This window comes from Phalacrocorax aristotelis, chromosome 2 (genome assembly GCF_949628215.1).
Source record: "Phalacrocorax aristotelis chromosome 2, bGulAri2.1, whole genome shotgun sequence".
Lineage (NCBI taxonomy): Eukaryota > Metazoa > Chordata > Aves > Suliformes > Phalacrocoracidae > Phalacrocorax > Phalacrocorax aristotelis.
Window position 1 is genome coordinate 61,708,018 of NC_134277.1, and position 16,503 is coordinate 61,724,520.

The window sequence follows — 16,503 nt, forward strand, 5'->3', positions numbered from 1 at the left end:
GCAGAGGAGTGAAAGAAAGATTTTCTTCCCCATACCCCAGGTGATATATGAGGAGATGGAGATGGTAACAGGACAGACAGAAAAGCAGATATCTCATTTATTTTTTGACTTTTTGACAAACGCTGGTTTCCCCCAAGTGCGTGTTTTGCGGACTGATACTCCTCTCGTCCCAGCAGCAGTAGCAAAACTGAGCCCAGATGCGGGAAATCCCTCCAGCTTCGGCTGCGCAGCCCCTCCCGGAGGTTAAGGCAAGGACTCCTACGTGCATGTGTGCAGTGGTTACTGGATCCTGATGGCTTTATTACCCTTGGGGCCTCCTCTTTGGTATGTCAGTGTCCTCCTAACCTGCAGCCACATGACGAAAATTAAACAAGGGTTTGTTACATTTGTTGCTGGGGAAATACGAAATCAGTTGACTCAGTTTCAATGGGATTTCCCTCCTCTCCTTCCTCCCCCCTTTTTTTAAAAAACATTTACATTTTTATCAAATGTCAAGAACAGGAGACAGGAGACATTTTTGACAGGCAAAAGGGGAGGGGATACCCCGCATCCATCCATTCCCCTCTGCCCGTTTCCCCTCCACCCCCACCACATTTTTCCTTGTTAACTGTGTTAGGGCAGAGAGGTGGGGGTGAGGGAATAAAAGCATTCCTGCATGTCTGGAGGAAAGAAATAAGATAAAGGGAGAAAGTGAAAAGGGGAGGGGAAGAGTGGTCAGGGACTTGAACTACCAGTGAAATGATGCTTCTCCAACCCTCCTGTTCAGATAATAGTTAACTCGGGGTTAAAGATTAATAGCCAGACAAAGCGCTGTATAAATGGCCCGGGCAAGCTGAATGTATGTAAACTGCCTCCTGCTCCTCAGCCTGCTGAGCTACCCTCTTTGTGGTCCCTCCTCATCAGCGACATGAGTAGCCTGCGGTCTCTGCTGCGCCGCTGCTGGCTGCCGTCCCTGCTGCTGCCGTCGCTCCTGGGCCCCCGCCTCATCTCCGGGGTGGCCTTGCAGCCCATGCACTGCGCCCCGTGCACCCAGGAGAAGCTCGCCCTCTGCCCGCCCGTCGCGCCCGACTGCCCGGAGACTGCCCGGCAGCCCGGCTGCGGCTGCTGCCAGACCTGCGCCCTCGGGCCGGGCCATCCGTGCGGGGTCTACACGGCCCGCTGCCGCCAGGGGCTCCGCTGCCACGTCCCCGCGGGAGAGCCCCGGCCCCTCTCCGCCCTCATCCAGGGACAAGGGACGTGCCTGCCCGCCAGCGAGGCCGGAGGGATGCGCACGGCGGAGGCGGCAGGTACGGCGCGATCGCGTCCCCGCTCCGCGACGCCGGGCTGGGGAGCTGCGCGCCGGGGCGCTGCGGCAGAGCCCCTCGCCCAGGGAAGCCAGGGCTCGGCAGGCGGGGTGCTCCTGGGGCGGGCCCTGGGCGTCAGGAGCTTGGAAAAATGAGCAAAGTTAGGCAGGCCTTTGAAAGATAGGGAAGACGGGCAGCGCTTTCCAGGAAAACGTGCTCTACCTGTGCAAGGTGAGATGCATCCTGGTGTAGAGCCAAGAGATGTTCGCATCAGGCTGTTATGCCATGGGCAGCAAGCAGGAAGACCCAGAAGCGTAGTAATGGGACGATGCAGAAGAATCAGAATAAGGTTTCTGGGAGGCTATAGACAGTTTTTCTTTGGTAGCAAACAGTAACTAGAGTAGGACAAATGTTTTCTAGACTTCGTTTATGTCCATCTCCAAAAGACATGGTAGAGAATGAAAAGACCTAACCAGGCTTTGTGCCTGGCTTCACTTCAAGAATAAAATGTATCTGAAGTAGTGCAGTGCTAGCCAACCTATTTTTGAGCAAAAAGACATATCAAGCATCTTATGCTGTATGATGATCAGGAACTTCTTCAGTGTTGTTTAATTATTTTACAGTTTATTATTTTTACCACCATTACTGCTATGTTCATGCAGTGGTGATTAAGGTAACCCAGTAGCATTACAAAATTAGTCACTGTTGACTCAAAATAACAATGGCCATTGGTGGCAGTAACTGGAAAACTCTTGCACTTAAGGGGGCAGGGAGGGGAGATAAGTGACTAAACTGAGTGTTTAAGCCTCCTGCAGTTAAAAAGGGCTAGTATTTTATTTTATTTCATTCTTTCCTAGTTTTTACTCTTTCTTTCTTTCTTTCTCTTCTCAATTTTCCAACTCCATTTTTTCTTAAACCAGGTGTTTTTTAGTCCATTGGATGATTGTTTACAGCCTTGATCCAATGTCATTTAGACACATATCAAACTTTTATCCCATGATAAATCCCTGTAGTTGCAAAGAGCTTCTGTTGCTTCCAGTGAGAGAGTTCACACACACTGACTTAGGCGTTGGCGTGGTGGCCATGATCAGGCAGAGCCAAAAAGTTTCTGCCATTCCCTGACTATTTGGTCCACAGCAGGCCATGAGCATGAGCTACTGCTGGCTCCTGTGAATTGCTACCCCTTCTCATATGTGAGGCAAGCCATGGAACAATGTACAGGATGCCATGGGATCAGTTCTGGACCAGTTCCTCTCCTGAATAAAAACTAAAACACATGATGCTGACAGAAATCTAAATTAATCACAAGAGTAACTCCAGTCTTGCCTCATTTAGCAAAGTCATTATAACACATTGTGGTCAAGAAAGTTTTTTCATTTCTAACAGACAGGCTCCACCTTCATCTTTGGGATTAGAGTGATTTTGAAGGATCATGAAATAACCAATTTGTTAGAGAACAGCTGATGCGTCCTCAAATGAATTTATGACAGAAGTTTAATTTGTTGTGCTGCACGTGTAGTTTATGACTCCTGCAAGAGCTACTGTAGTGGAGCCATCTTAGATATTACTTTTTTTGTTCTTGCATGATCATTCTTCTTTTTCTTTACCTATTTTAACTTGGAGAAATAAATGTAAATGTTCGCTGAAGACGTTCACCTTAATATCATTCCTTTCCAGACTCTATCGAACCTGAGGATATGCCTTTGGAAAGCACTGAAATGACACAGGATCAGCTGCTGAACTATCAGTTGATGTTTCCAATAGGCCAGGATAAATCCATCCCCTGGAATGCCATCACTGCATATGAAAACATGAAAGCAAAGAGAGGATCTGAACTCAAGAAATTGAAAGAGCAGGTGGGTTTTCTTCGCAAATCTTTCAGAGACCATTTCAGTAGATGCTATTGATTCAGACTACAAAATGAAAATGTGCATGAAATGTTGCTAGCAGCAACACTGGGATGTCAGTATTTTGGACAGTCAGCAAACAGGCTTTTGGAATGCCTTCATCAGATGCTTGAGGAACAGGCAAAATGGCAGGAGTGATAAAAACAGAAGGGCCTCAGACATGTCCTAGACAGATGCCTTGCAGAGGCTGAATCTTTCTCTGAATTATATCAGATTATAGAATAGGCCCTCAACTTCCAGGAGCCCACATTAAAATCTTGGACTCCTTTTTTTGGTTTAGTTAAAAAGTTAAAGTTAGTTAAAAGGCATTTGTCACTGGTCCAATGCTCAGTGAAATAAAAGGGAGTCCTTACATGTAGTTATCGATGAAACACAAATGCAAACCAAAATATATTTCTTTCTGATCAGAAGGAAACGCTATTAAGTACATGCATGTAAAAAGACAGAAAGCTCAGCAATTAAAGTAAGCTTTTTCTTCGGCTTTGCAAACTCACAGTGGCTAATGGGCTGTGAGACCCTTGCAAGCATGTCCATGTTCCACATGAGGGCACCAGAGAACCACAGTTAAACCAGTCCCAGGCAGCCCGCACACCCGCAGCACGGAGCTGAATTAGAATTGGGCACCATAGAACCCCGGTTTCATAATGGTCGCAGACAAACTGGAAAAAAAAAGGCAAAAACCTACTAACCACCACCCCACTCTAGGAAGACTCATTCCACGTTCAGAACAGGACTTAATCACTGACTTAGTTTGAACTATTACATGTAAGTACCATTAGCTCCACTTCTGATTTTTAGGCTTCTGCTTTTCTCACCCAGAGCCACAGATAAGCCCATTGACTTGAATAGGACTGCTTATGTGAAGGGCTGACATGGGAAGGTCTTGCAAAAGCAAAGTGTACGATTATTTTCACTCTAAAGTAAAAATATTTGTTCAGTCACTTCTCCTCCCCTTTCACTCATTTAAACACATTGGGTACTATTAATATGTGGCAATTGTGACTTTGAAAAATGGAGCAAGCAAATTGTGAAAAAAGTGAATACTGCAAACAGTTCTTCATCCCCAGTTCCAGGCACTTTGAGTTTGGGTCTCAAAGCCACAGGGGTGCTCTCTGTTCTGCTTTGGCAACAGCTCTGTCCTGTACAAAAGATAACAAACATTCAGATGTTTGCTCTTGCACCATCTATATATGTCTTGCACCTATTCTCCATACTTCAACAGAGCACAGGGCCATGGCAACGCAGAAAACGTGGCTAGTCTCACGTACACCAGCCTCCTAACGTGCACCTCCCCATAATAGGAGAGATTGTACCCTCTGAGCAGTAATGTGTTTACTTAGTACAGGTTAAATTTCCTTGTGTGGCAATTTAAGGACTTAAATCCTCATGTTTCTGAGGACAGAAAATACCTCAAAGGATAAAAACAAAGGCCTAAATGCAACACCAGAGTTTTCTGGCTGTACTCCTACTGAAAAAAGTAAAAACTACATGCAAAGCAGCTTGGTGCAGATTTTATGACTAATAAGTATTTTCAGCTTTTTGCTAGCTTTATACTAATCACTTTTTGTTTAGCTGGTTTCTTTGTGATTTTGTTGTGGTTTAACCCTGGCTGGCAACTAAGCACCTCTCAAGACACTCATTTACTCTCCCCTGGTGGGAAGGGGGAGAGAATTGGAAGAGTAACAGTGAGAAAACTCATGGGTTGAGATAAAGACAGTTTAATAGGGAAAGCAAGTGTCATGCACACAAGCAAAGCAAAACAAGGAATTCACTCACTATTTCCCATCAGCAGGCAGGCGTTCAGCCATCTCCAGGAAAGCAAGGCTGCATCATGCATAATGGTTACTTGGGAAGAGAAAACGCCATAACTCCAAGCATCACCCCCTTCCTTCTTCTTCCCCCCAACTTTATATGCTGAGCATGACATCATATGGTATGGAATATCCCTTTGGTCAGTTGGGGTCAGCTGTCCCAGCTGTGTCCCCTCCCAGCTTCTTGTGCACTCCCAATCTGCTCACTGGTGGGGTGGGGTGAGAAGCAGAAAAGTGCTTGACTCTGTGTAAGCACTGCTCAGCAATAACCAAACCATCTCTGTATTATAAATACTGTTTTCAGCACAAATCCAAAAGATAGGCCCATACTAGCTACTATGAAGAAAACTAACTCTATCCTAGTCAAAACCAGCACACTGACTAATAAGTATTTTTAGCTTTCGCTATCTTCATACTGATCATCTTTTGTTTAGCTGGTTTCTTTGTGGTTTGGGTATTGACAACCTTTGCATGGTATTCTTGCAGGGACCTTGTCAGAAGGAGCTCTACAGAGCCCTGTATAAATTGGCAAAGGCACAGCAGAGAAACGGAGGGGAGATTTACAAATTCTACTTGCCCAACTGCAACAAGAATGGATTTTACCACAGCAAACAGGTAGGTGCCTTTTCCCCTGTCTGCTCACAGCAGTGCTGCAACTAGCCTGACACAGCCAACGCTTTCATAGCCCTCTGCTCCCAAACTCGAGTTTGCAGCTGCTGGAAAGCAGGTTGTGAAAACAGGGATTCTTAGTAGTGGGAGCAGATGGTTTGTCCTTCTCTTAAAAGTGAGATGCATGCTGTGGGCTGACAGCAATGGAGGCAGGAGTCTTTTTCATTCACAGAACAGGTGCATGCAAGGCCTTCTCCAAAATTTTTTAACCCTGTCTGCTCCCAGGCCAAATCAAGCTCCATGTACCTGATTTGTTAGCATATTCCCAGTTGACATTAATTCATAATATCCACCATACTGCCTGCAAAGCCCACTGAATATATAATAATCACTATGAAGAAAGGAGGCTCTCAGCTCCCAGGCAGTGAAAAACTTATGCAGGCAGTGAAAAAACTCTCTGGAGCAAAACTAGCCATCTGAAAGTAGAACAAAAATACTGATTTGTGCTGCCTATGGATTATGTTATATGCTCATTTCCATTATAGCCTCAAAAAAGCCATTGCAAGTTACACTGAGAGTAATCTGCAAACCTAACTAAAGCTCCAAACCTCAAGCCACACCCTTGTAACCACAGGTCATGCACACAAATTTAGTAGGTCTGCATAAATCTGTATCACCGAGACTCCTTGTTTTTGGGCATGGCACCACTGTGTGACTCACAGATATTGTGACCTGGGATCTCATCAGGCACAACAGAAAGCTGTTTAACCTCCTCTCCAAGGAAAAACCCACCCTATTTGCCTCCATGTGTGAAGAGCCAGACCCTCCAGTCATAGCTCTCGCCCTACCAGCTTGTATATTCTGCCTTCCTTTGATTTCTCATGCTGGAAAATATTGGTCTATACTGCTGTTTGCCAGGAGTGGGCAAACTGTTTTAAATCTGAACTTGCTGTTGTGGTAGCTGAGCTTGGGTCATGGATCCCTAACCAAGTGTATTGGTCAGAGACTCTGTCTGAGCAGGGGCCACCACATTCAAAACAAGTTTGTGCATGGCAGGTCCCTACCTTCTGATCCTACTTCTGTCCAACACCTCTACTTACAGGTAACCTTCTGCTTACAGTTGCTTATTGTGTGTTTTGTTTTGCTAATTATATTCTAGTGCGAAACTTCACTGGATGGAGAGTCTGCTGGATGCTGGTGTGTCTATCCAAAAAATGGAAGAAGAATTCCTGGATCTCCAGAAATGAAAGGAGACCCCGAATGCCATCAGTATCTCAACTCACAAGAATAAAACTAAACACGTTCATTCACACCAAGTTTTCTTTGGCACCTGATCTAGTCAGGAGACACTTCCATCAGTTTCAGTAAGCCAGTTTTGTGCACCTGGATTTCAGCATATGAGCCATCCCATAAAGTAGGGTTTTTTACTGCACTGGGATTACTCAGATGGTCTAGTGACAGATATGAGCAACTGCATGATCAAGTCCTACAGTCTTGTATATTTTGTTTGTATATTATAGATACCTTCATATGTAAAGCTGTTGAATTATTTATTTCACAGTATATGTATTTTTATCTTCGTGTGTTGTTACTAATTTATATCCTCAAACACTTCATAACTTTATATGTAAATACTTAATTTTATTTCTCTTAAATGTATGCATCTTAGGTTGGAGGAATGTTGCTACTTAGAACTTCAAACAGCATAACTCTATTGGCAAAAATGGCTTGTAAACTTGCATTTTTGTACTATGTATTTATAGATGTAAAACTGAATTTTAAAAAATAGCTTCCAGTAGAGAACACACTTAGAAACTTATTTAAAACCTGTTTTGTTTATATATCATGTTGCATTTGCACCTCTGTTTCAATGTCAAGCTGTTTCTTAAAAAAGAAAATCTAAACCTTGATTATATACTGAAGCTCCTGATGGGACAGTATTTGTTTCTATTTTCTAAACATATGCACCAGCAGAATGGCAAAACACAACAGGATATTCTGTGCCACTTCGACAGGTGTAAGTTGTTTGCATGTTGACATCGTCATGTTATTTAAGATGAGCTATTAAATAATGTCTTTGGTGCTGTCTGGGTCTCTTGCTTTTTCTGTGTTCCAGTTCAGCAGTGTGACCTCAGCAGGACAGTGCAGCACTGGGTGGGAGCATAGGGGAAAATGCACCATTTGCAAATCTGCCTCTTGAACTCCTAGCTCCATTTCTCTGCAGTGAGTTTTCTTCCTTTGCTCTCCCCGTCCTGTTCCCCTTCTCCTGTTGTCTCCAATCCCAGCTGTGCTCCGCAAGCCTTTGCCTTGGGCAAAGCAGCAGCCTCCAAGAGAAGTTATTAAAAGGTTTCTGGGCAGGAAAGCTGAATGCCTTTCTCCATTCAGAAGTTCAAGGCAGCAGTATTAGTGCATTTAAAAGATAATATTGATATGAAAAAGAGCCATTTCCTGCACAGAAAGTCAGAGGTTATAAAAGGGAGGCTGGGGAAAAGCCTGGCCTTACTCTTTTTGCTGAAAGCAGAGAAGAGGGTTCCCTTGGCTTGGGATGCAGTCCCCCTCCCTCCCCGGAATGTTCCTTTGACTTAGTCGTTGCAGAGAAAAAGAGAGAAAGCGACTGCCCTGCTGGCTTCAATCTGGTTTTGACCAGAAACTGGTGTGGGAGTTAGCAAGTGCCAGAGATGGAAACAGGCTGCACCAACCCTGCCTGATAAAACAGCTTGCGAGGAGAGTAATAACATTTTCTAAGAGCCTGGCAGGAGGGAAACTCAGCATAAAATCCTCCTGCCATTTGTTAGCACAAGCTTTGGGTTTTAAATGGTAGTAGGAAGTGGCTTGCAGAAACTGCAAAGCCAAAGCATGTAGCTCTATGCTTTCTGTATCATGGTTCTGTGGCATCCCATGTTGTGCTTGCTGAATGTGTTGTCTGTATTTGCATGTCAATGTCAGCTGATTCAATTGGGATCTAATAAATTGCTCCAGATTTAAAAGTATGCATATATTACTGAGCTTCTTTGTAAAGTGTTTTGAGATCCTCCCAAGGAAAGCACTGCAAAAGCAGTTGATGGCATTGGTATTATAAATAATTAATGTCTAATCTCCCTAATGAGCTACAGCAAGACCTGCCTAAAACTCTGTTACAACACTACATTCACTGTGTCAAAATGCTTGACAATCATTGTATCAAAATAATGAAGAAGCAGTAAATTTGGGCAGAACCTTAGAGTCCTTTCATGGAGTCTTTCCAGCACTGAACAACAGTCAGGCAGCACTGCCAAGGGAAAATGGTGAAGAAAGGAGGGGAAATCATATTCTCATAGCTACAGCACAATGTTAAGAGCACTCTGTTCTCACCCCATCAACCTTGTGTAAAGGTTGATCTCTACAGAACAGAAATTGGTTCTTTTTGTGGAGCTCATTATATATATAGGGGAAATGTTCGTCGTGCTAATAATTATTAATAGCACAGTCTATCTGCAGTATAGCAATCCAGCAGACAGCTACTTCCAATGTTTTGTGGGGTGGCAGGTTCCCATCCTATCTGTGAGAAATTAGAGTTTTTAACACGGACAGAGTTTTATGGGAACTCTTTCGTTTAAATGTATCAGGCACAGAAGTTGCTTTGTACAGCATTCAGGCATGAGAGACCAATTTCTTAGAGGGGTTTAGCTCCTTGCCTCCCACTGAAAGCAACAGGGGATGGGTGCCTCCTTATCTGCAATCTGGCCTCCTGTAACATCTTGCCAGGACTCACCAGGAAAGACTTCTGCTGAGCTGCTCTGGGATGGGCTGTCTGACTTGGGCCAGACTCTTCCATATACTGGGATTAGGACTAATGCAAAGAGGCAAAGAAGGCAATTTTTATCTCCCCTATCACAGTGTTGCCAGGAGCTTGGACTACGTTTAGGCCATAGATACCGTGCATTGTGATTTGTCCTGAGTTTTATGATCAGCCTCAGTAACAGGGTGAAAAATTAAAGGTCTGTAATTTTGCTTTGTTTTGGTTATTTTTTTAATGTTTTTTTTTTGTTGCTCTTTTTTTTTTTTTTTTTTGGCATGTGTCAGCTGGCAATCCTGGCTTCAGTGTGTGCCTGCTGCAGTGGTCCCACCTGCGCTGGCGAACTAAGCCTGGTGGGAATGATTGGGGAAAAAGGGAAAGTGCTGCAGGATACTCTTAGCAGCTCAGATCACCTGGTGTGCAGCTGGATGCGTAAAGGGGATGTACTGTTCCTCTTTATTTCAGGTCCCTCCCTTCACACCCTCTTGCACACCTCCCATTCCACCCAAAAGCTTAATTGGTGGGAAGGTCTTAGGTGGGCATCCGTAATGTTTGGTTCACGTTACCTGAGAACCCTACCTACCCAGTTTGTGCTTCCTCCTGCCAACACTCTGCCAGATTTCCCACAGCAGGGTTTGTTCCAGCCATGCCTTCTCCTGCCCCTGGCCTACTGCCAGCTGCAAAATGCTCATAGCACAGAAATGAGGTCATTGCCCTCTGCACTTTATTTTCTACTCTCGTTTTCCCCTAAAACTGTCCAAGACAACCTGCAGTCACCTGGTATTGGGCTCTGTTCATACTGAGTCAGTTCTGCTCATCACTTTGGGGTACAGCAGAGACACATTTGGAGGTGAGGGGAGAGAAGGAAAGAAAGAAAATAGGGGTGGAGGGCAGCCAACACTAATGCTGAAAGCTCATCAGCATCTCTGTCACTTCTTTACCATAAGAACACGCGCTTTGCAAAGGCAAAACTTAGACAGGGAACAGCTTTCTACAGACCCAGCCCAAAACACAATCAGATATCAGGCACGTCAAGATTTAGACTTTTCCAAAACCAATATATTCCTTTGACCTTGCTAGTGAGAGTCCTAAAAACATCACAAAATAAAAAAGCAAATAGAAAATGTGTCACATATCGCTTTCTTTCCTCAAGAGAAAGAAAAGCTGCGTAGAAAAGAATGGCACATGGCAGAGGCTTGTCACAGGATTTACTGCACGCCTTGAAAGTGCTCAGCTCCCATAGCGTCAGACACTACTTGGGAGCCCCAGTAAAATACTAAAATAAAGCAGTTTTCTTCTGAAAAGGCACAACCAAAGATGTTTGTGCTTTACCAGCAGTCTAGCAGCCATGTCTGTGCAGAATTAGAAACGTTATTTTTCTACCCACATCACTGCCTTGCTATTGCAGAACACTACTAACATCTAATCCCTGCCCAACCCATAATAATAATAACAAAACAGATCTGTAAAAAAAAAAAAGATCCAAGTGACTCATTCCAAGTTAGACTCTCAGCCCATGCTACATGTCAAATGGACAAGTCCTGTCTTTATCTTTAGTCAACACCTTTGAAGTGAGTCTACTTTTCCTCAGCCGTCACTTCACTGATAAACCACTAGCCTAAACAGCTTCCCCAGGCTGCATATCCCAGACTTTCTATTTGCTGACACATTTTTTATTTATGGACCAATTATTTTATGAACTTGTACATTGCATGGAGAATCAGGCAGGGATTCAGATCACACAGGAAAGTGGAGTATGAGCATCTTAACAAACACCTAATTGTGTTTAGCACATTTGCCTTCTTTAAGACTTGGGTAGATGATATATAGTGAGTAACAGCAGAGTTGGGGCAAGTGGAGGGCTTCTCTTACTGACACGTCACCCTATATTACTTAGTCACATTTAGGTAAAGGCGGAAGAGGACAAAGAAGAGGAGGACCTGCTGGGAGCACAGACGGTTAGCTCTGTATTACCAGCAAGTACCAAAAACAACAGCAGTGGAGCAGGAGCCCAGACACACCATCACTTGCACTCTGAGTAATGAAAACACCTCTGACGATAGTTCTGTGAACAAACAAGGGCTTTATTTTATTTTCCCTTCTTTCCTCTTCCTTTGACCTACCTCCTCCCCAAGGGTGCAAAGTTCATTTGCAGGTAAGCTACTGAGAGAGCCCAGGGAGAGGGGCAACCTCCTGCAGGAGAGACGTGGGAGCAAGGGTGCTCATGGATGTTGAAGTAAGGTCAAATGAACAAATCTAAACTTAGCCCATTCCAGACGTTGGTGTTTCCTTTTGCAAAAGTTTCTGCATGCCTTTTCAGACTCCATGTTGGCTTATCACCTCTGATTGGCAGTATGGCAGCCCAGCAGAGGCAAGGGCGTGCAGGGGAAGGCAGGGCTGCACACACGCTTGGCTCCTTGCTGCTTCCTTACGAGCCATGTTTCCCAGCAGGGACAGTGCCTGGGCAGCACGCACAGCTATTCCAGCAAAGCCTCCCTGTTGCACTTCTGCTGTGCAGAACATGGACAGGCAGTCTTCATCCTGCTCTCAGCCTTCTCCAGCTGCCGTTAAGCTAACAAGGAGCAGTCCATTTCTGCCTACACTGAGATTTTTAATTGCATAATTATGCCAGTGGTGATGTGTGATTTTTTTTCTTTCTCACTGACAGTGCTTTGTAGTTCAACAGCCTCATGCGTAGATGCTGAGGTTCCTTGGAAAAGCATCTTAGTGTGGGATGTGTCTGGAGGCCTAGAGCAAATGCTGGCTATATCATCATCTTCTTTCATCTTTTCTTTTTGCCTGCAGCTTCTGTTTATTGGTGTTTCAGCAGCTGCAGCCTTCCTATTTAGCCCCAGCAAGGGAACAGAAAAAGAAGAGCAGCAACATGTTACTGGTAGCAGGGTAATAGCAGCTGTGGAGATATATGGCAGGATCTGAGGACTGAAGGCTGCATGTGGCACCCCTGTGATAAAGCAATAATCAACTTTTCAAGCTCAGTCGGTTAGGTCTTTTTTACTGGATGCAAGTGATGTGATATGTAGCAGATGTAGGAAACAAGTCTTCACCTTGAATAGTCTGTGTGGCATAAGCAGGCAAAAATAGCCTCTGCTTTCCGGTTGCAGAAAGCGAGGGAAAGGCACGCTCAGCCTGGCTTTTATAAGCAAGTCCCTTCACTACCCCACTTTTGGAAGGGCTTACCACATGTGGCTGTGGGAAGCAGTCCTTCTCAATGACATTTTCCTCAGCCTCACAGATTTTTCTGGAGGAAATTTCAGCTGCTCTCTACAGCAATAACTTTGCTGCCTTTCTTTCCATCCCCACTCATGGAGAAAGGAGCGGGGTGAAATTAGCCATGACAGAGAAAGACTCTTAAGGAATTTGGATAGGTCAGCAGAAGTGGAAAGCCAGGATACAGACTGCAGCAGGACATGCATTCTGCAAGGATAAACTGAGATTTGCAGCATTACCCTTTGCTTCTGCTAACACCTGGTCTCTAGCTTTGTTCAGCTGGAACTTTCAGCCTTGAAGTAATTGGCATTTTAAAAATATAGGTACAAAAGCAAAAGCAAAGGTTTTTACAATGGGATTTCCTCTAAGGCTGGTGTATATGCCTCTACAGCTGCAAAATCTGAACTGGAAGAAATAATAAAATGCAGGGTTTTAAAACCAAAACTTCTTCTGGTGAACAACAAATTTGCACCACTTGCCATTTTACCAGCAAATTTCCTTTTTAGCAGAAAAAAGTGTAACATCTTCTCAGTCAGTGGGTTGTATAATGTAGACAATCATCTCATGCACTGGAACTCTGGTCACCAAGCTACCACATCCTGACAGGTTCATAGGATCACAGAATGGCTGATGTTGGAGAGGACCTCTGGAGGGCACCTGGTCCAACTCACTTGCTCAAGCAGGGCCACTGAGAGCCGGTTGCCCAGGACCCTGTCCAGGTGACTTTTGAATATCTCCAAGGAGGGAGACTCCAAAATCGAATGCAGGTTAAATACTTTCCAGTTGGAAGAAGTTACCCAGGTCCACTGGACATATCAAAACACTTAACTTCTGATGGTCTTAAACAAAATGAATTTTGCACACTTGCAGACGAAGGCATTACTGATACTGACTACAAAAAGCCTGCCCTTGGAATACTCTGATACACTTTGTGGTTATTTTTTGACCTCTCAGAAAAAGAGTGGGGGAAGAAAAAGGAGTCTTTTCTAATGTTGGAAGCAAGCATATTATTCTGATAGAAATTAATAGCTGTGAAGAGTTCCTAAAGGTGCAGCAGGACCACATACAAAACAGCTACTCATACAAACATTTCATTTTGAATATTAATACACTTTGTCATCCAGGAAAATTGCTCAGCACTTTTCATACTTCGAATATAATTTCTATTGCTAATACATAAAATCTCTGTGGAGCCATCCTTGCTTACAGTTTTAGGGAGTGACTAGAGATACCAAAAAAATTCTTTCCCAAAAGGTTTGTAAAACCATTACTTAAATTTAGGGCTCAGTTCAATAAGAAATTATGCTGTGTTAAGGTTTCTGTGGAATTTAGTCATAAAAAGTTCAGACTGTACTAAAAACTAATTAATTCTGTGGTTTTGGTATTCATTGAAGCCTCCTTCCCCTGTGCACAAATAGAAAACATTATGCCCTGAAGGGCGTGCATGCCAAAAAGGTGGAAAAGGATATTCTGAGCTCAAAAGACTATAGCACAGTAGGTCTATATTAGGGGAACTTTCTCAAATAGTTTGAAAGATAATAGAGCTGCCTGCAGGCAAGTTTACCTTGCTTTCTGGTCTATTATAGGGATACACACAACTATTTCTTACACTGGTTAAAATAAATACTTACCACATCAGTCTGGGCTACATATGGTACCTATGTAGCATCTAGTGATGAAATATGTTCAAAAAGAAATTAGCAACTTATGCAGTATATACATTAAGTTTTTGTAGAGCCTTCCCATGCAAATATTTGATGTGTAAGTAATGTTAGCAGTTACAAGGACATTTCTGAGACTTCATAATGTTGACCCAGATCACCTGAGATTCTTGAAAGAGCTTGTTAAAAATAAGAAAAAAAAAAGCTGACAAATATTCACTTAAAAAAATAAAGCAGCTGAGCTGAAGGCAGCAAAGGCACCAAATCAGGATGTATTTTCCTAATGCATTGGTTCCATTTCTGCCACCAAAACTGAAGTTCTCCACTCATTGGAGCTCTTAGCAGGAAACATTTCTAAACTGTACATGGAGAGAGACCTTACCCTGAACTGATACTGACCCATACATTTGCTTTGTACTGCCCACATTCTGCTGCTCAGATGTAGCCCACAGATATTTTTGTTTGAATTGCAGCCTGGCTCCCACAGACATGATAAAAATCTTTGAATGACAACTTGTCTATTGAACTGAACCCATCTTCATAGAAATAGGAATGTTAAAAAACCAAAAAGGAAGAAGTGACCACTGGTTCTCTTCATTTTGAAGAGTGGGGTTTTTTTTGGGGGGGAAATAATGTTATTTTGCATTTCATACCAAGAATGCCAGCTGCCAGGAATGTCAGATAGACAACAGGAAGTATCCAATAGTAGTGCCATCAACTGTGCTCGTAAAAAATATCTAAAAGGCAACTTCTGAAAATGTGGAAGCTTTAAATTACAGGTGAGGTTTTTTTTGGGTTTTTTTTGACACATTTTGTTTTAAAGACATCTGTTGCAATCAAAATTACCAAACTGACTTGCACAACCACACAATTTTTTTTAGCCTTACAGCTGTATGTTTTCTGTTATATACCAAAGACTATTAGTACCACTAAAGGAGATGAATGCAATTTCTTAAATAATTCATGTGACAGATTGCCTGCTTGAGTCAGTTTGAGTTCCTTGAGATGTAGCATTTTTTTTTAATCAGGCTGGTGCTATGCACAGATTAGAGAATTTAGTATCACTTAAGGATCTTTACTAGCCAGCCTCTTCTATATTTATTTGTTTTTAATGGTAGGGCAAAACATAAAAAGCTTAAAGACTTGACAAAAATACACAAATCAGAAATACTGCCATAGGCTGTTAAAACATTTCTTGTATACTGGCAAAATGTGGCTTGAAAAGCAGCTATACACCTTCTTAGGTGAGAAGCAGCTTTTCTTTTTCAGAAGGCTCATGAGATAGTGATTTAGAAAAAAAAAAACCACAACCAAACTTAAATGCTAACTCGTTAATCCAACCCTTATTTTCATATCTATGGTTAAGTGCCCAAATATTGGTGTATATATAACTTCCTTCCCCCTGTGAAATTATTTGAAAGGAACTGGTTTACAACTTTAAAAAAAGAAAAAAGGCCCAGAATTTATTTTTTTTGCCAACAAATCTTTGCAGGCATTACATTTGCATTAGCAGCAAAAATATTGCAATAATCTTCACCTCACAAAGCTTTCTGTAACCATCTGTCAGGAAATCTGTATTAGCCTGGAGTAAGCGTCACTTTATGTATACTTTTTTCTTACTCTAAGGTTAAAAAATATCAATTTTAACAATTATGTGAATCCTTTTCATTATATAGACATTAGGAAGATGTGCAGAATGCACACAGGGCTGTCCAGTTAGTACATTTCAGGGTAAGGCTTTAAACATCTAATTTATGGTGACTGGCTGCCTCAATCCTGGCAAGCTGCACATCCAAACCTTTCCATGTCAGAATTTCAAGACGTTGGCAGGAACAAAGGTGTTTGTAATTAATGGTGCAGGAGAGGAATGCGCTCCTAAGCCCTGTGGTCTCCCCTCCGTCAGCACAACCCCTGGCCCCATCGACTTGAAACCCTCTACCCTCAGTCTCCATACAGTTCCCAACCCAACAGGAAATTACAGTGTTGATGGCTTCTTTTTTCTACAGTGACATCAAACATTTATAGTGACACATATAAGAATATATTATATATTTATATAAATATATCAAATATTTATATAAAATATATAAATAAATACATATACAAAATATGGCATTACTTTCCAGAGAGATGTTACATTTCACAGGCCACCTTTCCTTATCCTGATTTCATTGTCATACAAAATTTGTCATGAAGTTCAGTAAATTATCAGCCTCAAAATGTTGCCAA

The 16,503-nt window shown here is 42.8% G+C and overlaps 1 protein-coding gene across 1 annotated transcript; it reads left to right on the plus strand.

Moving 5' to 3' along the window:
- Window positions 1-702: 702 nt before the first annotated feature.
- Window positions 703-7,696, plus strand: IGFBP1 (insulin like growth factor binding protein 1). The gene is made up of 4 exons (XM_075083783.1): window positions 703-1,286; window positions 2,961-3,139; window positions 5,488-5,616; window positions 6,770-7,696. Exons 1-4 carry the CDS (start codon window positions 908-910, stop codon window positions 6,899-6,901), a joined length of 819 nt encoding a protein of 272 aa, XP_074939884.1. The 5' UTR covers window positions 703-907; the 3' UTR covers window positions 6,902-7,696.
- The last annotated feature ends 8,807 nt before the right edge of the window (window positions 7,697-16,503 follow it).